The sequence below is a fragment of the Aristolochia californica genome, unplaced genomic scaffold (genome assembly GCF_029961685.1).
Source record: "Aristolochia californica isolate CCGP_79_NKW_82.1479 unplaced genomic scaffold, dmAriCali1.0.hap1 SCAF_6, whole genome shotgun sequence".
NCBI classification, from domain to species: Eukaryota; Viridiplantae; Streptophyta; class Magnoliopsida; order Piperales; family Aristolochiaceae; genus Aristolochia; species Aristolochia californica.
This window is the reverse complement of record NW_027182257.1, coordinates 39,350,420-39,375,292: the sequence shown is the minus strand read 5'-3', so window position 1 is coordinate 39,375,292 and position 24,873 is coordinate 39,350,420. Positions and strand designations below refer to the sequence as shown.

The 24,873-nt window shown below is 36.8% G+C and overlaps 1 protein-coding gene and 1 pseudogene across 2 annotated transcripts; both read left to right on the top strand.

Annotated features, from left to right (window-relative positions):
• The first annotated feature begins 425 nt into the window (after positions 1-425).
• Positions 426-21,965, top strand: LOC137934793 (probable diphthine methyl ester synthase). Of its 2 annotated transcripts, none has more exons than XM_068779323.1 (8): positions 426-727; positions 1,029-1,191; positions 1,290-1,414; positions 8,478-8,707; positions 8,810-8,849; positions 9,438-9,529; positions 21,165-21,454; positions 21,553-21,965. In XM_068779323.1, exons 2-7 carry the CDS (start codon positions 1,042-1,044, stop codon positions 21,404-21,406), a joined length of 879 nt encoding a protein of 292 aa, XP_068635424.1. In that variant the 5' UTR covers positions 426-727; positions 1,029-1,041; the 3' UTR covers positions 21,407-21,454; positions 21,553-21,965. The 2 variants fall into 2 exon arrangements, with proteins under 2 accessions (XP_068635424.1, XP_068635425.1); XM_068779324.1 differs by having other exon boundaries at positions 1,016-1,191.
• On the top strand, positions 10,690-17,185 carry LOC137934172 (cytochrome P450 704C1-like; annotated as a pseudogene).
• Positions 21,966-24,873: the final 2,908 nt, after the last annotated feature.

Here is a 24,873-nt window from a genome sequence, read left to right as displayed (position 1 = left end):
CAGTACACCATAATGACAACAAAGTGTGTTGTCACAACTACAATGCAACGTGTTGGCATCATGTTAACAACATAATACGTTGTGGTGGCATTGTGTCAACACTATGAGGATAATGCAATGCACCATAGTAACAAATTGTACTATCTAGGTGCTATTTCTTCTCCATTTTATATAATTTGTCACAAAAACGTGTGCATTTAAGCATGTGAAGACATGCAAGCCATCGTTTCATTTATGGCAAAAAAAACAGGTCATTATTTTCTCTCACATTTTAAGTATTAAGATTTTTTTAGGGATAGGGGGTCTGGGCACAGGGTAATAGATTGGTAAAGATAGAGAAATTGAAAGTTATTCTAAATGATGTAGTTTATCTATATATAACTTGCTAATGAAAATAAAATGTCGAGCACACCTTTAGGGTCTTTAGTCTTTCATGGTCTCTATATTCGAACCTCTAGTCGCCTTTCCTTCCGTCACCAACGAGCTCCTTCCTACTGCTCCATTTCCTTGATTCGAGAGCGGTGACTTGCCTCTAACAGCATCAGTTTTTGATGCTCTGTCATCTCATGCTTTTACCATTCTGATTTTTTTTTTTTTAGCTACAGGTTTCCACACCACAATCGGGTCTTCTTGCTTTGTCCGAGGCTTGGAAGAGAGGCCTGTTCCTCTTCAGAAGATAGTTTAAGATAACTGGGTGTCTTAACCTATTCAAAATAAGCAAACTTTCGTAAGTAGAGATTTTTTTGTTGGTTCGTCTAACATTATGGGGGAAAAGGAAAAAATAAGACAGCTTTGGTAATGTTGGTTCTTCTAATCTGCAGTTATGACTACTGGTTGACATAAAATTTTAGTCTCTTATTGATGATAATTTTGGGTGAATAATATTTAGAAATCTTGTGCTTTTCCCTTTCTTTCCTATTCTGTTATTTTTGTGAAATTTTGTGGTAAACATTTAATGAGCTCCTATCTGTCCTTTAGGATTTTTTCTTCGAAAAAAAGCTAATTGATTTTGTAGTCTCAATTCCCAGAAAAGTGAGCAAGATGTTATACATAGTGGGACTCGGTTTGGGCAATGAGAAAGACATAACGTTGAGAGGTCTTGAGACAGTGAAAAGGTGTGATAAAGTGTATATGGAAGCCTACACTTCTCTGCTGTCTTTTGGACTCTCTCCTGATGGTCTATCTGCTTTGGTATTTGTACTTCCCCTGGCTCTGTGGACTCGTTTTACTAATGTTGTCAAAGCTCGGATAGTTGATTGATCTATTTTTATCTTACACACTAATTGCAGGAAGATTTGTATGGACGTTCAGTTATAGTTGCTGATAGAGAAATGGTAGAGGAAAAAGCAGATTGTATATTGTTTGAAGCTTCTCGATCAGATGTGGCTTTTCTTGTTGTTGGCGATCCTTTTGGGTAAAGTTTATTGCCAACTATCAATCAATGATAATCTGTTGCTGAACTAGATGAAGAGAGGATTTAGAAAGTAAATTCTAACAGATAAATGACTAATATTATTTAAGTACTAGACATTCTGATGCTGCAGATTTATATGAAGTAGCAACGTTATACAGGGAGAATGCAATTTCGTTAAATGTCTCTTAAGTTTCTCTTATGTTTTCGGCTGTCCATTGAACAGTCAATGCTCCTTTAAAATTTCTGTTCATAGAAAGAAAACAGAATAGATGGATACGACCTTGGATTGTTTCTCAAATCTCAATTTAATCCTTCATCAAGAGAAGCTCCGTTGGAAACAATGTGCCAGATTTAAATGGCTCAAGGAGGGAGACGCCAACACAAATTTTTTTCACTCAGTGGCTTCGGCTAAGCGAAGGACCAACCGTATTACCTCATTATGTATCAATAATGAGGTAACATCGTGTAGGACTTCGATCACTAATGTGTTGCTCAAGTTTTTCACAGATTTATATATGCAGGAATGCCATCACAGACCAAAAATTCAGAATATTCATTTTTCTAGCCTCTCTCCAGCAGCTGCTTCATTTCTAGAGTTGCCATTTTCACTGGGAGAAGTCGAACGCGCTGTATTAGGCATGGATAGTGATAGGGCGCCAAGCCCTGATGGCTTCAATGGGGATTTCCTTAAAAGATTTTGGCCGTGTCTCAAGGGGGATATCATAGCCATGGTTAATGGTTTTTTCAACAATGGGATCACGTTCCATAGTATTGGCGCGTCCTTTATCACTTTGGTCCCGAAGAAAATCAGTGTGGAGAAACCAGAGGATTTCAGGCCTATCAGCCTCGTTTCTAGTGCATACAAGATTATAGCCAGAATTTTGGCTCATCGTCTCAAAACTCTCCTTCCTACAGTAATTCACAAAGGGCAAGGCGCTTTCTTGAAAGGTAGAGAGATCCTGGATTCTACTATGGCTGCCTATGAACTTATCGATCATTTTCAGCGCAATAAGGACCCAAGAATTGCCCTAAAGTTGGACCTTGAAAAGGCTTTTGACAGGGTCAATTTGGATTCTATTGGATGAGATCATGGAAAAGATGGGTTTTGGCAACAAATGGAGATTCTGGATCAGAAGTTGTGTGCGCTCAGCATCGTACTCCCTCCTCCTCAACGGCTCAGTATGTGGTTATTTTAAAGGAAACAGAGGAATTAGACAGGGAGACCCTCTCTCCCCGCTTCTATTCAATATGATTAGGGAATTTCTATTTGCAATGTTCTGCTCGGCAGGAAATCTTGGTTGGTTCCCCCCTACTAGTTCCAGCCCAGCTTTTAATACTCCCCTACTTCAGTATGCAGATGATACCATCATTTTTGGAGTCGGCACCACTGATTGTGCAATAAAGATTAAAGCTGTGTTGGGGCTTTTTGAGTTAGCCTCTGGTCAGAAAGTAAATTGGGGAAAGACTTCCCTAATGGGCTTCAATGTTAATCCTGAGGTTCTCACTGAGATGACAAATATATTTGGATGCACCTGAAGTCAATTACCCGTAACATATCTTGGTTTACCTCTCTTCAATGGGCGTATATGCAGGAGGCTATGGAATCCGGTGGTAGAAAAAATGGAATCCCGATTATCATCATGGAAGGGTCGTCTTCTTAGTAAAGCGGGGAGACTCGTTCTCCTAAAGTCATGCATAGCAGGTGTCCCAAATTATGCTTTGTCTTTCATGCCTTGCCCTATTGCTATTTGTAAGATCATGGATAAGTTGAAAAGAAGATTCTTATGGAGGGGATCGAGTGATGCTTTTAAGTACCACCTGGTTAGTTGGGATGATGTTTGCAAGCCAAAGAGGGGGAGCCTGGGAATCCGGAAATCTAGAGACATGAATCAAGCTTTATTGTTAAAATGGCTATGAAAGTTTAACACTCACTCTTCAAATCTTTGGAAGGAAATGGTTCTCACAAAGCTGGGTAGTGAACCTCATTGGTGGATGTCTGGGGGGAACCGTAGAACCCTCTCTCCTATATGGAGAGCGCTTTATCTTCTGCTCCCAAAATTTCAATCTGCAAGTAGATTCTATGCTGGAAATGGTAGATCGCTCAAGTTTTGGGACGACTTGTGGATAGGGCCGGAACCTCTGCAGACTGCTTTCAGAAGTCTTTTCCTTCTCACCACTCGCAGAGAAATATCAGTAGCTGAAGCTTTTGAGGGGGGAGGGATGAGCCTCCATCCTAGAAGGGGTCTTTCAGATAGTGAGGCATTGGAAGCTAGCCGATTGTTGGATTTAGTCGCTTCGTTCAAAATTCGTCCTTGGGAGGCCGACAAGCTCATTTGGTGGCCGGACAAAAAGGGGTCTTTCACGGTCTCATCGGCATACGGATTTTTGAACGGTAGTAATTCGGCGTGGAGGGAGAATGGGATCTATTTCGTATGGCATTTATGTGCCCCTCTAAAGGTAAAATTCTTCATGTGGAGTGCCTGTCAAGGTAAAATCCTCTCGGCTGATGTATTGCGAAGAAGAGGCCACCCCTCTGTTGATCCCTTATGTCCATTTTGTAACTCTAAGAACGAAACTATCAGACACATTCTACTACAATGCAGTTTCTCTTGGAAGGTGTGGATAAGCATCCTTGGTAAGTTTGGGCTTCAATTCTGCATGGCAGAGGACCTCTTCACTTTTAGTATCTCACTCTTAGGTACCTCTATGCCGCGTCTTGGAAAGATGATGCTCTCTGCCTGCTCCAGTTTCATCCCGTGGGGGCTTTGGAATGAGCGGAATAAAAGACAATTTGATGCTAAAAGTGAATCTATAGACCGGGTTGCGGACAGAGTGGTGGGTCACATATCTACTTGGCTTTTAACAAAAAAAACATTTTCTCCCTATCTGGGTTCCTCCATTCGTGAAAATTGGAGAAACTTGGTTTTGATATACATTGGAAAAAAGCCTCCGGTCATGCAAGAATGGACTCCTCTAGCTCCCGGTTATCTCAAGCTAAATTTCGATGGTTCATCTCTTGGCAACCTTGGTATTTCCGGTTATGGTGGAGTAATTTTAGATCATTCCGGTAATCAGCTCTTCACGTATGCGGGCCCCCTTGGAATTTCTGATTCTATGAATGCAGAGTTACAGGCTCTCCTCTCCGGTCTTCGTGTTTTCAAAGAAAGATGTAGTGGGCCCCTCCAAGTTGAAGGGGATTCTAAAGTGGTGATTGGATGGTGTGAGAGAGTGTCTTCTTCTCCGTGGAGACATTGGGATACATTTAAGGAAATTTTAGATATTACCTCGATTGTTTCTTGTTGTTGGACCCACATTTTGAGATCCGCAAATTCAGCGGCAGATGTACTTGCTAGGCAGGGAGCTACCCTACAATCTCTGGTTGTAAGGGAAATGCTCCCTCAAACTTTGTAATTTTCTTCTGTTTTATAAATATATCTTTATCAAAAAAAAAAAAAAAGACCTTGGATTGTTTCTCAGAAATGGATTCTGGTTGCTTTGTCTCACAACATTGTAATACTATGATGTTTTTATTTTGTTTCTTCTGCTTGCGGATAATGGGAACTTTGTCCTCTAGTCTGGTAGAATTTTGAGACTTCATGTGCTTAAGTTGCTAAGTTAAGTGGTAGGAGTTGTAGAGAATTCAGAGAAAGATTCTTTTTCATGTGCTTAAGTTGCTAATTTAAACCAAGTCGGCATCACTCACAAAACTGTTGGCGCCTCTTTCATTGCTCTAATTCCAAAAAAAACAAACTTTGCCGTGCCCCAAGATTTTCAACTTATCAGCCTCACCACCAGTTACTACAAAATCATAGGTCGAATTCTTGCTAATTGACTCAGATCTCTCCTTCCCAAAATCATTCCCCCTTATCAAAGTGCTTTTATCCGTGGTCGTAATATCCTTGATTCAGTCATGGCAGCACATGAACTCTTAGATTCCTTCAAAAAATCCAAATTGCCCAGATTTGTCCTGAAACTTGATTTTGAAAGAGCTTTCAACCGTGTTAACTGGAAATTAATTGATCTGCTTTTTGACAAAATGGGTTTTGGGACATGTTGGAAATTTTGAATGAGAAGTTGCATTTCTAATGTGTCGTACTCTGTCCTTGTTAATGGAAAACCTTGCGGTTATTTTAACCCCACAAGAGGCATTTGGCAAGGGGACCCTTTGTCTCCTTTCCTCTTCACTCTCATAGCTGAACACCTGGTAATCCATGGTCCGTCTTGCAAAAAATTCCGGTTGGCTTTGCCCTATCTCTGATGATCCCAGTCAAGACATTTCCCTTCTTTAGTACGCTGATGACACTATTCTCTTTGGTGAAGGTTCTTTAATGAAATATCTTATATTAAAGCCCTACTTAATTTATTTGACCTCTCCTTGGGTCAAAAGGTAAGCTTGACTAAATCTTCTATAACTGGCTTCAATATTGATCATAATGTGTTAAACTCTATGGCTTGTTATCTGGGATTTAAAATTGCTATACCTCCCTTTACATATCTTGGCCTTCCTTTGTCATCTACTCTGCCTTCCAAAAGCTCTTGGCATCCTGTTATTGAGCGTTTGGAGGGCTGTCTGGCATCTTGGAGAGGAACATTTTTGTCTAAGGCAGGTAAACTTGTTCTCATTAAGTCTTGCCTGCACGATATCCCTTCATATTTTCTCTCTTTATATCGATGCCACGATTCTGTCCGTAAAAGAATTGAACCGCTCAAAAGGAGATTCCTGTGGGAGGACTGAACGGCGAAAGTAAATATTGTCTTATAAAATGGGCCGAAGCATGTAAACCTAAAATTCTTGGCGGGCTCGGGATCTGTGATACTGCTACCACTAATTTTGCATTGTTACTTAAATGAATTTGGAAATTTAATTTATATCCGGATCTGATTTGGAGGAAATTAGTTGTTGCAAAAGCAAATAGATTAATTGGTTGGTGGATTGAGGGTGGCAGATGTAATCGACTGTCCCTTGTGTGAAAAAAATTGTAATACTATTACCTGCTTTTAAGAAAGCTGTCAAGTGCTACTCTGGTACAGAAAATGTAACAAAATTTTGGTCAGATTGGTGGGCCGGCACTCGCAGCATCAATATCAGCCACAACTCGGTTTTTAATTTGGCCAGAAATATTGAAGCGTCCATCTCGGACTAGCAAACTGATTTTGGAGGATGGAACATATATCTCCGAAGATCACTTTCGGACTTAGAGGCCCTGATGACATCCGATCTCATCACTATTCTATTTTTTTGAGAAGAGTTGTAAATGTATTCAAAAGAGATAAAATACAAACTAAAAAACTAAAAAGACATTTCCTCCACAACAAGATGTTGGAGGGTAACGCCTTTTTTAGCTTGAACATCGGCTAAATGATTAGCAGATCTTGGTACATGTTTCCAAGTACATAATAAATCAGAAGTTAAATGTGCATGGTACTCTCATCTGGACACCATGTTCTCAGGGTAATTTTTCTATTTCATCTGCTTACAATTTATTGAGCTATCACAGCCCTCCACTAACCAAACATCCCGCTGCCATTGCATGGAGTTTGCTTGCCCCTCCTTGTGCAAATTTTTTTATCTGGTCCGCATGTAAGAATAAAATCCTCACATCAGATTCCCTAATCCAGCGAGGAACCCCTGTCCTAGACTCTCTATGCCCCTTTTGCCAAATTTCCCCTGAAACAACCACCCATGTCCTCTTACATTGCAACTTTGCCCATTTTGCATGGACTAGCCTCCTCAACAAAATAGGTTTCCAGTACTGCCCCTCTCAAAATCTCTTATCTACCATCCTCTCGTTACTAATGCTAACCTCCCAAAACTCAGAAAATTATTGATCTCTTGCTATGTTGGACATATCATTTGGGCATTATGGAAAGAAAGGAATAATTGCAAATTTAATTTAAAATCTATTCTTGGCGATACACTCGTTGAAAAAATTATTGGCTAAGTTACTGTGTGGATTCTTCTACGTAAGGAATTTAGAAATCTAAAGGGATCTAATTTTTGAGAGAACTGGCGAGTAATTGCTGGCATGTCTTATCCACCTCGCCCCCCAACTATGGAAATTTGGTCTCTTCCCCCAATGGGCTACTATAAATTGAATTTTGACGGAAGTGCTTTTGGATACCCAGGCCCAGTTGGCTTTGGTGGTGTTCATGACGGTAACGGTACTCTTCTTTTTTCTTTCGTTGGGCCAATCGGAATTTCAGATTCAACTACTGCTGAACTCTCCGGGTTACTTAATGGGCTTCGGATCTTCAATAATCGTCATCAACTAGTGTGCAAGACAACTCTTCCACCATGGCGTCATTGGGACATGTTTTATGATATATGTAATTTAATCTCTTCTTTAAACTGTAATTTTAAGCACATTCCTAGGTCAGCTAATCACTTAGCTGATGCTCAGGCTAAATTAGGTGTTTCACTCCAACACCTTGTTGTGGAGGAAGGCCTTGTTTAGCAAGGTATTGTACTCTTTACTCTTTTTAATAACTTATACATCTTCATTCAAAAAAAAAGTTGCTAATTTAAGTAGTTGGAGTACTGGAGAAACTGAGTTCCTACCCGAGTAGGAATTGAGAGTTTCCTAGTTGCTATATGAATGATTTTCACATAAGATGTAATAATCTATTTAAGTAGTGAATGGAACATGAGAAATGGCATCAAACCCTAAACTTAAACTGTTTTGCTTTGTGTCCAATTCTCTTGTATGAGCACTACAGCCTCAGCTCTCCATCTTCTTCTCCATTCAGCTTTCCTCTCTACCAAAGCACCTCTCCTCTCTCCAGCCTACAAGGCAAGATCTAACGTTGTTTTTCTTCTATGGCAGTTATACTCCTATCTGTATGATTACTATCCTTAAAATTTTCTATTTACTGTTGTTTTGACCTCTTATGTTTCTTTAAAAATTTGCATTGTTTTGTGATTTCATACTTTGATAAAAACTAGTGACTTCAACTGTACTTGAGTACTCTAACAATCAGTTGTACACTTTATTCAGTAAAGAGTAGTTGAGCAATTAATCTTGTACCACTTACTGAGAGATCACCTTCTTGTTTTGAAATGCAGAGCAACGACTCATACTGATCTTGTTGTTAGGGCAAACAAACTGGGTGTCAAAGTTAAAATTGTACATAATGCATCGGTGATGAATGCTGTTGGGGTTTGTGGTTTGCAACTTTATCGATATGGTGAGACAGTGTCTATACCATTCTTCACTGAGACATGGCGACCTGACAGTTTCTATGAGAAGATTAGGAGTAATCGTGAGAATGGGTTGCACACACTTTGCTTGTTAGGTGGGGTTTCTTATCAAGAAACTGTTAACAATTACTCCTTTTGCTACTCCTATTTCTCCATTTTCCTTTTTTCCTAAATTTTGCTATATTTTTTAATCTCAGATATTCGTGTTAAGGAACCTTCAATAGAGTCTCTTGCCAGGTACTACCTGTAGAGTTTTTATTTATTTTATTTATTTTTTTAATTTTATTTTTTTGATTGGCGAATTGGTTGGTGTTAGAATTTGGATGTTTCCTTGGCATTATTTACTTAAGGTCGTTTGAAGACACATGGCATATTGCTGGTAGACCACCTGCCTACCTTATTCAAGAAGTCCTTTACCAGTCATTTATCAAGAATTATTATTTTCTAAAACTGTTGTGGCCCGTATCTGAATCTTTATGGATGCTTCTTAACCTATGATATAAATGCTGCTTTCAGTGGTTTAGATCTGTATGTTAATCTATCTGAAGGACTTTGTTTCTGGAAGTTACTAATTCATAACACTCCAGTTCGGTTGGGTAGTGGTGGCACCAACATGTTGTGAATCTGCATGCATACCCTTGCTAACCTGCTTGCAGTAACATTAGGGTTACAAAGCATTTCTGCTTTTAAAATACCTAACATTTCTATTAAATTTGCCAGTATAATATGGTTTGCTTTTATTATTATTATTATTATTATTATTATTATTATTTTTAAGTGTCTGGAGAAGTTCTGAAGGTTACTAACCCCATTTTACTGATTCAGAGGAAGAAAGTGCTATGAACCTCCAAAATACATGACAGTCCAGACTGCAATTGAACAACTTCTGGAAGTTGAACAGATGCGGAGTCAAAATGGTGAGTTTTATTCACTAATGAGTTTTTCATGCTGTAGATCTGCATCTTCATTGAGGAGCATGCCTTTTGGTTGTTTGAGTGTGAAACTAAAACTGCCTTATGATAATGGCCGTTGAATGGCAATTATCAGAGTACAGCAAGTTCTGAAAATTCCACCCCTTCTGCATGAAACTATAATTTCACCCTACTTGAGTCGTGTTCTTTGATAGGGATTTATCTTTGACTGAGTCCCCATCGTTCAGGTGAAAACAAGAAAATCCATGCCTCATAAATGAAAGATGACTCAGCTAACTTCAACATCTCTTTCTAAAGTTGTAAGTTTTAAATTTTTTCTGTGGGTTTTCTTGATGCTACAATGAAGAAAGAGTAGAGATGGAAAATAAGTTGTCATGCAAGAAAATTCTTCCCGAGTGTATGCAGGTTCTGCTGCATTTCGTTTTTCATTTATTAGGGACTTCCAGTTCTCTCAACTGTGCCTAAAACATATTTAACAAGACATTACAGCTCAGAACAACTTATATCTAAGTCCCAAGAAATGTAAATACAGAAAGGTACATGTTGTGCTTCAATACTTCTCATTGAGCTGGTGAATTGATATTTGTCAATCCCAGCTTGTTGTCATTCCCTAAGAAAACAATTGTCATTCCCAGCTTTTTTTTTTTTTTTTTTTGAATAAGATGCTTTATTAATAGTGTGCAGAAAAATACAAACTACAAGAAAACTCCCCTAACAATAAGAGATTGTAGGGGAACTCTTTGTTTGGCTAAAGAATCATTAATATCATTTACTGATCTAGGTACATGAGACCAAAAACATTCAAAATTAAGAAATAATCTTCATAATTTGATGAAAAAATCTCCAATGCAGCCAAGGTGTGTCTGCAACTTTTGAACACCAACCGATTATTACCTTTGAATCTTCTTCAATAATAAGAGGGATGTTAAAATTCTCCCAAAAAACAATAAGACCTTGAAGAAGAGTAGACATTTCAGCATTGGTATAATCTGAAATTCCTAAAGGACCTGAAAAAGTTATAAGCTAAACACCCTACAAGTCCCTAATACTCCAATTCTTGCTTGACTAGGATTATTAAAAGAACTACCATCAAAATTTAGTCTTAAATAACCAAACGGTGGTGGACTCTAGCTAATCATTATGGGATGACGAGGTGGAACCGTCATGTGAGCAAGGATATTCCAATTATGGCGAAGAAATATCTCTCATGGTGCTAAACTCAGATTGAGTATGAAGCCAAGAAGAGATATGTCCTATGATCATTGACGCTATGATCATTGACGCAGTGTCAGTTTCTGGTCTGAATTTGCTATTAAACCTTCTATTATTTCTCTGTTTCCAAATGCCCCAAGAAATATGAGCTAAACATGCTGATATAATAATCTTTCCCAGCTTTTGAATCCTAAAGTCAAGAGTCATTTTGCACATACCAATGAGTGTCATTGGAATACAAAACTGATTTCCAATCTTATCAAGAACATGAGTCCAAATCTTCCATGCATAAGGATAGTGTAATAATAAGTGATTTACTGTTTCATTAGCCTCATTACACAAGAAGCAGAGGGGACAATGGAGCTGATTACCTCTTCTTCTCAAGTTATCCACTGTTAGGATCTTATTCAAAAGGGCACACCATAGAAAGAATCAAAACTATAGAGGACCAGAGGACCGCCAAGCTATAGCTGCATCATGGTGATTATCATTATTAATCCATCCACTGAGATACTTATATGCTGAAGTGCCTGAAAAATGACCACTATCATCATTCATCCATATCATTTTGTCCTGTTTATCTCTGTATATCTGAAGTAAGCTAAGCTCTTCAATAAGACTGGAAACCAAATTAGTTTCTAATTCGTCGAAACCTTTTCAAAAGTTTAAATAGTTTAAATTCCAGGAGTCATTATCTATCCAAACTTGCTGAACTGTGGCATTACTGCACATACTTGGCCTTTTTAACATGCTGTATCTATCACTTAAAGGCCTCTGATCAGTCCACCAATCATACCAAAATTGAATTCTGTCACCACATCCCACACATCCCACATAGAGCTTTGTACCTTTTTCAAACAATGGAAGAAGAGGATAATAGGTCTTCCAAAGCGAGGAGAGATTATGCCTTTTTCCACCTTGAGTCCACCAAAAATTGTAAAAACCTACCTTTGTGGCTACCGTAGTCTCCAAATTAGCTGAGGAGAGTTATTGAATTTTCATAGCCACTTAAGAAGGAAGGCTTTGTTCGTTGTTTGTGTGAGCCGAATACCCAATCCTCCATGGGATTTTGGCTTACAAACATCAATCCATTCCACAAGATGATATTTAAAGTTACCATTTGATCCCTTCCACAGAAATCTCCTTTTTAATGATTCAATTTTTTGGCAAACAACCATTGGACAAGGTAGAAGATATTTCAAATTATATATTGATAGAAAGATCTTTGAGTCTACTTTCCAAATCAATCTTTTTTTTTGGCAATCAGAGTTTTCTACAAAGAGAAATCGATATTTGAAGCAACAAAGGTCAAGCAGCAACAAAAAAATTCAATTTTTAAGCCGTTTTATGCCATCAAGAACAAAACTTTATATGGAGATTTAGATGTCAAAAGAAAGATCTGTAAGTCTATTTTCTACCTTATCAAACCAATTCTCAATCTGAGTTTTCTAGAGGGAGATATCAATTTCGCAAGGGTCAATGGTCATCCTGGCAAAAAAATAAAGAATACTTAGTTCGGCCAGATTACAAAGTCCAAAATCTATTAGATTTTTTTTCTCCAAATAAGTATATTTTGTGAAGATATTGTACTTGAATGAAAGGTATCAAAGTCTAGTTTCAGAAGGAACAAATTTCATGTCAGTATGATCTATATATCTATTTACATTGGAGTAGTCAAGAGTCAAGCTACAGAACGAAGCAAATCAAGAGGTCATAAAAGATTCAAGAACGAAACTTTTTATATCAAATTAGGTATCACGTTAAGTTCTTTGAGTTTAGATAGTCAGGCTAAAAAAGGTATTTTTCTCCAACAGCTTGTTGTGGAGGAAGGTCCTGTTTAGTAAGGTTTGTATTATTCTGTCTCAGTAATATATTCACACTTTTTTCAAAAAAAAAAAAAGAGTTTCTTAAGAAACAAATAGTTTGTGATTGTGATTTATATTTTGAGAGATATGGATATTAGAAGTGCCAAAGGTCAGTTTTTCCAAAAATCTCTCCTTTCCCTATTCTCTCCTATTCTCTCTCCATGCATTGACGTGAATTGAGTTTCCTTTTCTTCTAGAAACATATTTTTTAGCCAAAATTTTCTTCCAATTGAAGAGTTTTGGTCAAATTTAATCACTCCATGATGTACTCGTTCAAAGTATGCAACATCCTGCTTCGATGTTGTTTTTAAGGTTTGCATTTTGTTCCTTGGTTGTGTATCTTTCACATGGGGGGGGGTAGTCAACATGAATTAGGAGATTCACCTTGATTATTTAGGTCATTCAAAGAAGCCGTTAGTGGTGCACCAACACTGGCTTCAACTGAATGAAGCTGGTGATCGGGATGAAGCCACCCCAGGTTTAAAGTGTGGAATCAGGAATCCGCCCATTTTTGTGAGTCATCCACTTGAAGTCGTCGGGACGCGTCTATTCCTCCCGAATTTTTTTTCCTTCTCTCCCGCTCTCTTCTCCCTCTCGGCTTCTTTGTCTTGGCAGTCCCTTCACCTCTCAGCCTCCCTCTCTCTCTCTCTCTCGCTCTCTCGCACTCACTCTCCCTCTAGGTAGGGGTGGCATCGAGCCGAGCCGAGCCCGAACCTGCCTATGTTCGAGTCGAGCTTGATTTAAATATTTCGAGCCGAGCTTCGAGCCGAGCCTCGTCTCGAGCCTAAAATTGTTATCGAGCTCGAGCCCAACGAGTTCGAGCCGAGCTTCGAGCCAAGCTCGAGCCTCAACATACATTTCAAACTTTTCAAAAAATATATATCGAATAAAATGTATATAAAATTATGCATACATTTTATATAAAATTGGGCATGACCTCTACATAAAATTGGGCATAACCTCTACTTAAAATTGAGCATAATCTATATATATAATACTTGTATAAAATTCGGCATGACCTTTACTTAAAATTGGGCATAATCAATATACATAATACCTGCATAAACACTCCATAAAATTGTTTATACATTCCATAAACACTTCATAAAATTGTTTATACATTCCATAAACACTTCATAAAATTGTTTATACACTCCATAAAATAATCTAAACACTCCATACACTGCATAACATTATAAATAAACTCCATACAATAATCAAACACAACAAAATTAAATAAAATATCACTATCAATTTACAATCACCCAAATAAAAACTATAAATTCTTTAAATAAAATCATATTACTATTACATACTTACTAGAAAATTACAAGAAATATTTTAAATTTTTCTTAGGAAAATTAAATGGACCTCTTATTGCCTTTTCTAAGGAAATAAATAAAAATTAATAATTAATCTAATATATTATTATACTTATCGATAAAAATTTAATCACATAAAATGTCAAACACAAAATTACTATGAAAATTGCCTCATGCTCAAAGTATTATATCATCAACTGTCAAATACTTATTCAAAATTTTTCTATATGGTTTTCTAAACCATCTTGGCAAGAAAATCTTACTTGAAAAATTATAGGATTTTTTAAAAAGAATTTATAATTAAAAAAATATTTTGAAAAAATACGAGGCACTAATGGTCCCTATATTTCTATTAAAAATGTTTTTTCAACATTTATTGAAAAAACTAGTCTCTGGAAACGTATTTCTACTAAAATATCTTTTCAATTTATTTAAGAGCCATGAGGAAGGGACAAAGAGTTTTTTTTTTCCTTGTTTATGATCTCGCACGTAGGGGTGGCTTTGAATAAATTATATATAAAATTATACATACATTTTTAAAAAATATAATGATAGGGGAGGTTCAGGATTGAATTTCAATAATGGATTAAAATGCACCAATATTAATATTTTTTACTCCAACTGTTGTCTAGCTTGTTTTGTAATTTTTGAATTTGGCCATAATTTATTATGGCCTCCTTAGTGCCCTTAGATAAAAATTTATATTATAGGAAAAACTAAAAATATTTTTCCTATGATACATATTCCCAAAAAAACCTTTAAATAAAATCTTATTACTATTAGTGACTTATTAGAAAATTATAGGAAATATTTTAAAATTTTCTTAGGAAAGTTAAACGGACCTTTTATTGTCTCTTCTAGGGAAATAAATAAAAATTAATAATCAATCTAATATATTATTATACTTATCGATAAATTTTTAATTAAATAAAATATCAAACACAAAATTGCAATGAAAATTATTTCATGCTAAAAGTATTACAGCATCAACTGTTAAATACTTATTCAAAAATTTTCTATACAGTTTTCTACCCCATCTTGGTACAAAAAATCTTACTTTGAAAATTATATGATTTTTAATAAAAAATTTCAATTAGAAAAGTGTTTAAAAAACATGAGACACTGATAGTTTATAGAAAATTATTTCTATAAAATTTATTTTTAATTTTTTCCAGAGGAAAAAGTTTTTATTTTATTTTATGATCTCGCACGTGCAAAATTGCACGTGCGAGATCATCTTCTCGCGAGGAAGGGGGAGATTATTTCTCCCCTGTTCTGGTTTTCCGCCGAGACGACCCCGAGGGAAGGGGCTTACGGCGCCGGGGAGGATTTATCGTCGGAGATGACGGCCACGACGGAGTCGGCGGCGACGGAATCGGCGGTGACGGAAGCGGCGGCGACGGAAACAGAGGCGACGGCGAGGAGAGGAAGAAATCGAACGGACGGACACAGGGGCGGCCGGCGAGCAGCTGCGACGGCGGTATAGATGCCGGAGAACAGCTACGACGGCGGTAGAGGCGGCGACAACAACCGATGGGAGGGGTCGGCGGTGACGAGGGGGGAGGAAAAAATTTTCCCCCCTTCGCTCTCCCTCCCGCTCCCGCTCCCCCGCTCGCTCGCGATCCCGTACCGATTCATGCCGATCCGACTCATTTCGAGCCGGCTCGCGAGCCAACGAACCAAACCTAGCTTCGGTCGAGCTCGGCTCGTTAAGGTAAACGAGCCGATTTCGGTGTTCGAGCTCGGCTCGAGCTCGAAAAATGACGAATCGAACCCAGCCGAACCGAGCCGGCTCGCGAACCGGCTCGGCTCGAAGCCACCCCTACCTCTAGGCTTCCCTCTCTCTTCTCCCTCTCAGCCTCCCTCTCCCTTATCCCTCTCGCTGTTCTCTTTTCCCCTAAAAATCCTCCCCATTTCGGTTTCGATTTCCCCCATTTTGGTTTCGATTTCCTTCGATTTTCGCCATTTCGGCTTCAATTTCTTCGATTTCCCTTAATTAGCTTCTTTATCTTCCTGCTTAGAATCTTCACTGGGAAGTCGACTACCAACCCTCTTTACCCACCTTGGTGGCGACCGTCTTCCATCAACTTTTCTACTTCGACAATCTATTTGATTACCTCACCGACTTCAGCTGTCGGTACCCAACTTTTCGACTCCTCGCTCTCAAACACAGCGAACTCTACACAGTTGTTCCACGAAACGTGGAGCATATTCTCAAAACCAAATTCGAGAATTACCCCAAGGGTAAGTACACCTACGCCATTGTGAGTGATCTCTTCGGCGATGGCATCTTTGCTGTTAATGGCGATAAGTGGCGCAAACAGAGGAAGCTTGCTACCTTTGAGTTCTCCACTAGGGGTCCTCGGAGATTTCAGCTGCGACATCTTCTTGAAAAACTCAATCAAACTTGTGCTGATCGTTCACAAGTTTTTAGAATAAAGAAGTGGCTTTGATATCCAAGTGAATTTTCAGACATCCACTAATGCTCCATGGTGAAATTCAGCTTTCCTTGTAGTTCTTCAATCTGATTGATTATATGTTTTGCTACAGGACTTGCTAATGAAATGCACTTTGGATTCAATATTTGAAGTGGGTTTTGGGGTCGACTTGAATTGCGTGGAGGAATCGAGCAAAGCGGGGAGTGCATTCATCAAGGCGTTCAATGAATCAAATGCCTTTGTCTATTGGTGATATGCAGATTTTCTGTGGAAGATTAAGAGGCGGCTGAATGTGGGTTCAGAAGCTAGGCTTTGGAAAAATATCGATTTAGTTGATGATTTCGTGTATAGCCAAATCCGAAACAAGAGGGAGAGACACTATAATCTAAGCGATTATATAAGTTTACTGGCAAAAGTTCTTATCATTTTCTGGATGAGGCATCATATCCTTTAACTGCTACCGTTTTTGTTTCTTCACAAAATGTTAAGGAAGATCTGTTTTCAAGGTTCCTGGTAGAGAGCGAAAGGGATCCAGAAAACATGATAGACCGACACCTTAGAAATATAATCTTAAATTTCATAATTGCTGGAAAAGATTCTACCGCAAACACTCTGTCGTGGTTTGTTTACATGCTCTGTAAGCACCCTTCGATTCGGGAGAAAGTGTTTCAACAAGTTAAGGAAGTGATCCAAGAAGATAAAAAAAACATGGATGATTTTGTGTCGAAGTTAGCCGATGGAATACTGGACAAGATGCATTATCTCCACACAGCTCTAATTGAAACCTTAATTTTGGGGCACTAACACTGGAAATTGTTTTCCAGTGCCCTTGAACTCGTCCACACTAACACCCAACTTGAACTTGAAGTTGAATTAGATCATTCAATTGAATTTGAATTTAAATTTGAAGTTGAAGCTGAAGTTGAAGCTGAAGTAGTTGTAAATTCCAAAAAATTGTGGTCGCCAAAGAAAAATAAAGTTATCCTTGGTCACATTTATTAAGTTCTATCATTATATGCTCCCCTAGTTTTCTTTTAAAAAAAGATTATATTCTAGATTCGTTTGGAAGTTTGAGTGTTACAAAGTCGCCTCCTTCCGATTAAAGTTATTTTTCTCTAGTATTTTTTTACTTTATCATCTTGTGTTTTCATCACTTTAGAGCAATGCCTAGACCCACTACCTAAAAAAAATATGAGTGTGCCTAGCATCAAGTCTTTTATTTTTCACCCAAGAGGTGATTTGTGTTTGAGCTACCCTTAAAAAGTGAGTAATCTCTTTGTTGTGCCCTAAAGCTAGGCCGTTTTTTTGCCTTTAAAATTGAGCTGAGTGTGTTTCTCACTATGACTGTTTTGACTGGTATTTGGAGTTTTGTTGTACGACTATGAGTGATTTTCTTCTCCCATATTGTATTTTGTCCAAGTTGGGTCTTTATGTCCTTTTTATCCCCAGTTTGATTGGGAGAAGGGGAAGAAGTACAAAAAATAAGTATTTTATTCCACATGTTGTGGTAATTTTTATGTGACCAAAATATTCAAGAAAAGGGGAGAACAAAATATGAAGATTTTACATTCAATGATAAATTTTAGCCAATGAAGATTGAAGACCAAAATTGAAGACCAAAAATCATTTTCATTGCAAGCTAAAGTTATAAACTCCAGCTAGAGGGGGAGTGTTGAAAAACAGGTATAGAAGAATCTTACATGACTCTCACAACAAGAAGTCTCACAATGCTGGTATTAATTCGGTGGAGTCTTATAAGAATCTCACAGGAGGTCTCACAGAAGAGTCTTAGTTAAAGGTGTTTTTGTTATGTTAGTTTTCTATTTATATTCAGTTGTTCAATTGTTCTAGGACTTATCTTTTAGTGTTTAACTTTGGGTGTAACTGGGACAAGGGTAGTTTAGTTGTAATTGGATTCTACTTGTTTCTTTTATTATAAATAGATGCTCATTATACTCAAGTTACATTAAGTCAATAAAGATTTTCTCTTTTCCAAAAATTGAACAAATAGTTTCCTTGGGTTTATAGGCTGCAAGGACATGGATATAATTTTTGATATTGTTTATATTATAATTAAGGTAGAGGGATCTGTAAACCCATAACTTCTCCCATTTTTTTCTCTTGCAAATTGCAATATGGTATTAGAGCCGGTCTGCAAGTTGACCTAATCAACTCATAGAGATTATGTGTTTTTCGGTTTGGACTTTTTTTTCTTTCCTTTTTGAATAATTTTATTTTTGTTCGTTCTTCAAGTTTTTGGTTTGTTTGTCCCCTGTTTGGCTATTTTTTTTCATGTTAGTGCAACGGGAGGAGTCTTATGATGTTTGGTTTTGGGATTGCTTTGTCTTCTCCTCTTCCGGCTTGGAACTCATTGATGTCTACTGGCTATCACATCTCGGTGTTTTGTATTCTGCTCATTGATTTAGGCACTAGACACAATTTCTCGCTTTTCACTTACAGTCACCTTGAGTACGAGCCTGAAGTCGACCATGCGGATGATGGCATTATCGTCATTGCCTGCTCTATAGTGCAAGGTTGCCTCAAACAAGAAGTTCAACATTATCAACTTGGGACTCTGCTAATTAATGGCCCGTTGAATGCTGTCCCTTATGTCTTCAGGGCGTGAATCATTTGATTTTAACAATTCTAGGAGAGAGTTTGATATACATCGATACCTCAGTAATCTCCAAGGCCTAACATTGATGAGACTGGAGGAAGAAGATATAGACTGGAAACTAGAGCGCTCCTACAACACAGACATCGGAGAGGCCTTGGAGCAAAGTTCTTCACTCCTGTTATACACGGGTAGTACAGAGAGATATGGATTTGACGAGTTGATTCCAGTAGCAGTCTGATGTTACCTTTTCAATTCATGCTGTTTTGTTGACTCCAATTACCCTATTTCAAGTTCTTATCTATGAAAGAGGAAATCAGAGGTTTCTCTGGTTATGATTTAAAGCTCTAATTTTGTTTCCTTGGTGGATGTCTTTGGCTTTCTAATTTGTGCTCTTCTGTCTCCTGGTAAAGCTATTATTGGAGTTGGCAGAACGAGAGTCATCAAGAAATTGGCTCTGGAAAGACGATTGAGAAGGTTCAGATATTTTTTTGAGTCATCAACATTGTCATCCTCTGTCCCTATTTGGTGGCAATATTGTTTTTTATTAAGTCTTTGGAAATTGGGTGTGAAGCTGCTGGTTCAATAGAGTTTATTTGAAGTTTGTTGTGATCTGGTCTGTGTTATGTGGACATTGAAGGTGGAAGGTAGAATAAAAAATGTTCTCTATGGATCTGGTTTTCTTATGCATATGGCCTTCTAGAGAATTCTTCAAGTTTTCATTTATCTTAACCATCCTCTTCTCAACTCAAGTTGCCATTCTTGTTATTGTCCAAGAATTCTGTTTGAATTAGATCGCCTGCTGCTTCATTGAAGGATAGAAAATAATGGTTATTCAAGTGCTAAGAAATGTGAAAGGTTTACTGATTTTGTTAGTTTTCTTAGAGATGCTTTAATTCAGGTCATTTATAACGTGAAAGAATCTCGTGGAAGACAGTTTCAAAAGAAACTACACGACTAGACTCTATCATCATCTAAAAATGTCAGATCTAATTTTTATTGGCATTTGTATGCTGATACATACGATGCTAACTCTGGATTTGTCGAACCTCTTTATGTTCATTTCACGGATTACATTGAAGATGAACTTCCTCAAATATTTATAAGAAACCAGGCAAATTTGAAGTTTTCTTTGATGTGGTGTTGAAGCCTTTTTACTGAATTACCAGACAGGTCGATGAATTGTCTACTGTTTTGTGGTTTAAAATATTGTGAGCCCTTGAGTGATAGGAAGACAGTACCAGACAATACCTTGCTCCTGTTTTGAACCAGATATTTAAGGTTTATCCACTTTTTACTGCTAACAATTAAAGAGTAGGGAAAGAGAGCCACTGTAGAAATTATAATAGAGAAGCACTTGAGGAATTAGATTTTCACTCGTCAGTCTCTGCTAAATATCTTTTCATTTGATCTTTCCTTGCTTCAACAAACCCAGCTACTCTGGATGCTGCACTCTTCGACTCAACTTGTAATGGTTCAATCCTTCCATATTGATGATCTTCTAAGAAAAAATTTGTCTCCCTTGGTATTCAATTTCATGTTTTGATTTTCTAGTCTGATTTTGTTGATTGGTTAGTCTAACTCGTGGTCTGGTCAATTCTTTTTTCAAGCTATTGGTCAATTTTATGGTTAACTTCATGATTAATTTTGATATCTTAAATCCTTGGGCACTTTAAATTAAGTGTGTTTCATTGTACTTATGTCGGTATATCCCCCATAAGTTTTTGTCATGGTACCTGTCTCGCATTCCATCTCGTATTCTGTGAACTCTCTCATATTTTTGAAAACTAATGCTTTATATTCTGTTTTCGAAATCTATGTTTTTGTTCAGACTTTTATATTCTGTGGTTTGAACTTCATCTTGGAAAAGTTTTTCTCGTGTTTTAATAATTGCTTGTGTTATTCCCTTTTATGGAGTTCCTGAGTTGTTTTTTTTTTGCTATATATGGGTATTTTTCGCCCATGGTGACTTTTGTTATGATTTTTCGACTGCTGTTCTAGGCAAAGCTATTGAAATTTTCTTGTAAAAGCACATTTATACATCTAATGTTTTTGGTTGCTGCTTTTACCTATTTAGATGTAGCATTATATTTTAGTTACAAGTGTCTGTTAGATATACACTGAAAATTCTCTAAACATAAGGCAATATGTTATTTTATTGTTTTGCAGCTTATGGCGAGGAAACAAAATGTGTTGGCATTGCTCGTTTGGGAAGTGAAGATCAAATGATTGTTGTGGGTTCCATGAAAGAACTTCTAGATGTAAATTTTGGTGCACCTCTTCATTGCCTTGTTATCGTAGGCAATACCCATGAACTGGAAGAAGAGATGTTGAAATTCTATTCCATCAAATCAACTGTTGTGGGTTTTGTAAAGGACAACAAAGGATTAAGATTGGAAATGGATGCCTAACTATTTATTGGAAAAAAATACTGAATGACATTTTGCTGATAGACTCAGGTCAATTATTTATTGTATATTTAGAAAAAAATTAATTTAATTTAGTTCAATTTTTCTTTTGCTTTTCATGTCAACATTCTGAACCTTCAGCATTTCAGGAACATTACATCAGCAGAGATTTTAACTGCGGACAGGCATATTTGGAGCAGTTCACTTGATGTTCATGGATAAAAAAAAAAAAAAAGTAATCTGGAGCTACTGACAAGAGGGATCATTTAAAACAACTTCCGAAAGAAGTTTTTTAGTGTCACTAATGCTTCTTCCCTGCTTTCATGTTTACTAGTTTTTCTTACCATCCGGAGCACAAGTCTCTTCCTGTTTACTAGTTGTTTGTTGTGAAGTAACAAGTAGTGCTTTGTGTAACTTTGGATTTTGCTTATTTGATTTGTGCCTCTAATGGATCCAAGGGGGAAGAGGATTTAGTTTATTTGTTTTGTAACCCATTATATACACAGATAACAACATCTGTATCCTTGTTGTGTAGGTCTGCAGACAAGCAAAATGCACTTGATCCCTCTATAGTCACCTTGTGTCAATATTGGCTTTTAAATTTTTGAATGAAACATTTGTTGACATAGGAGAATTTTCCTTGGAAAGAAATAATAAAGAGAAAGGAGTAACATCAGAAAATCAAGGCCCTACAAAATTTATGTGAAATCGATGTTAGATTCTAGGCTGTCATACTTCAAAAGGGTTTGTTGAGGTGAGAAAAGTTTAGAAAGAAGAAGAGAAGTGAAGGTGAGCTGAAGAGAGTCTAAGGCAAAGGAAGAAACGTTTTGAGTGAGAGAGAAGGTTTAGGGCAACAATAAGAGAGTTTGCTCCCTTTTCATATCAAGGAGTTTAAGATGAATCTCATACAAACATATCTCACAAGTTTATGGAGTCTAAGTTGAAACTTTTGCAAGACAAGTTTCACAAGAGAAGTAAGATTAAAGGAAAAAGCTAAAATTTTGGAGGATGTTTCTTAATTACATTTTATCTTTTTATGTTAGTAATATTACATTTCGGTATAATTGGGAACTTTGGAAATGTTTATTTTTAGTAGGGTTTAAGTTGTATTTCTTTATAAAAGGATATTATGTAAGAGGGCATGACACATCTCTCTCATATTTTTTCCCTAGGTATCGATCTATATATGCTCTCTTGGTTCTCTCTTCTCTCACATCTCCTATCTATGTTTTCTCTTATTCTCTCTCTTCTACGCTTCCTCTTTGAAACTTAACATGGTATCAAAGCAGACAAGGTTCTGACATAAAAAACAAAAAAAAGATGGAGAATAAAGGGAAAAAGAATAAGAAGAAGAAAAAGAAAAAAAAAGGAGTTTCATTTTTCCCTTTAATTTTTCTTTTTCCTAGTTCTTGTTTTTCATGGGATTTCTTACCACAATTTTTATATAAAAAATTATATTTTTAGTGAAAGATATTTGAGTTTAATTTCCAATGCAATTTATATTTTCAATTGGAGTTTTCTACAAAGATCAAACGTCAAAAAAGTTTCGAGCAACAATATAAAACTTCTATTTGCAGGACATTTTTTTTGCTAATAAGAAAGAGAATTTATATAGAGAATTATATATTAAAATAAATCTCTGTGAGTCTACTTTCTAACCCAACAAACCGTTTCTCAATCTAATTTTCCAGAGAAAGATATCAGCATTAGAAGAATAAAAGGCCAGGTTGGAAATATGTTGTTTGTAAAAATTCTATTGTTTTCACCCATTCTTCTTTTTTTCCGTCTCTATGATTGGTAATTTTGAGTTTTAATTAAGGGTTTTCAATTCAAAGAATTTTTTTTGGTCGCTTTCCTCCTACATCCTCTTTCCATCTTGTAATGGCATGAGTTTAGTTTCCTTTTTAATAAAATCTGAAGTTTTTGAATTGTTTCCTCATTATAGATTCCAAATATTAGTGCCTTAAATCTCACTAGTCTCAAAAATTTCTTTCATATAAAATTTCTTTCCAAGTTAGTCAAGTTTTGTTGGAAAACAGTTTCCTTACCTGAGAATTCTATTTTTAGAAAATTTCTATTATATTGTTCCATCTCAAAACTTTCTTGATTAGAGTTTCTTTAAGTTTTCTCAATCATAAATGTTTGTAGAAGAATTATTTTTATCTCCTTTTCGAGTCAAACCTGACCACTTTTTATCCATCTATTGGTCTAAAAACATCTCCTTATTTGAAAGTATGAAGAAGTGCATTGTGCGTCTCTTTCCTTTTTGAGTATGAGAGTAGGTATTTTTTATTCACACTTTTAATTCCTCGAAGTATTTTCTTCAATTTGAGTCTTTCCAAATCACTACATAGAAAGGCCTATAGACCAACTACCTACAAAGATGAAAAATACGCCCAACCTCCAACTTAATTCAATTTTTTTTTTTTTTACCCAAGTGGATAGCCAAGTGGTATTTTTGAGCTACCCTTAAGAAGTAAGTAGACTCTTTTCATTGCCCTAAAATAGGCTAGACCACCTTTAAATTTGTGCGGCCATTTCAGATTGGAGTTGGAATTTGTCAATGGGCTAGGGGTGATTTTTCTTCTCTTACCATTATTTTGTGCAAGCTAGGTCTCAAGGCAAAGAGCAAAAAGTTTGAGGGGGAGAAGTAGAAAAAGAAGTACAAGTATGAGGTAACGAATAATGGAGGATTTCACGCGTAATGGTAATCAAATTTTATGTGACCAAAATATTCAAGTAAGGGGAGAACAAGATGACATCAAGTTGAAGACTATAAGCAACATGCAAACAAGAACAAGATGAATCCAGACGTGACCAAAATTTCTCTTTCATGCCACACAAGATTAAAATTTCATTTTCAGCTAGACAAGTTTCATGAGATTTTTACAAGTTGAAGTTATAAATAGCAGCTAAGGGGGAGTGTTAATGAAGCCATATTAAGGATTTTAAGTTAAGTTTCATGCAAAACATATCTCATGGAGTCTAAGCTAAATCTCAAGCAAGACAAGTCTCACAAGAGAAGTAAGCTCAAAGCAAAAAGGAGGAATTTAGAGGGATGTTTCCTAGTTATGTTTTGTCTCTTTATGTTAGTTTAGTAAGTTATATTTTGGGTGTAATTGGGAACTTTGGAAAAATTTATTGTTGGTAGGATTCAAGTTGTATTCCTTTATAAAAGGACATGATGTAAGTGAGCATAATACTTCTCTCTCATATTTTTCATCACATATCAATTTACACATACTCTCTTGGTTCTCTGTTTTCTCACCTCTTCCTGCCACATTTTCTCTTTTTCTTTTTCTCTCCCTTCCTTGCCTCGAAACTTAACAATGTGTAATGAATAACTAAAAGAAAATAAGAAATCACAAGCTATGCCATTACATAAGAGTAATTGATCTTCTTCGACACTTCCCCTCAAACTAGTGCAAAAACATCAAATATTTCAAGCTTAGAGCAAGTAGTAGTAAAAG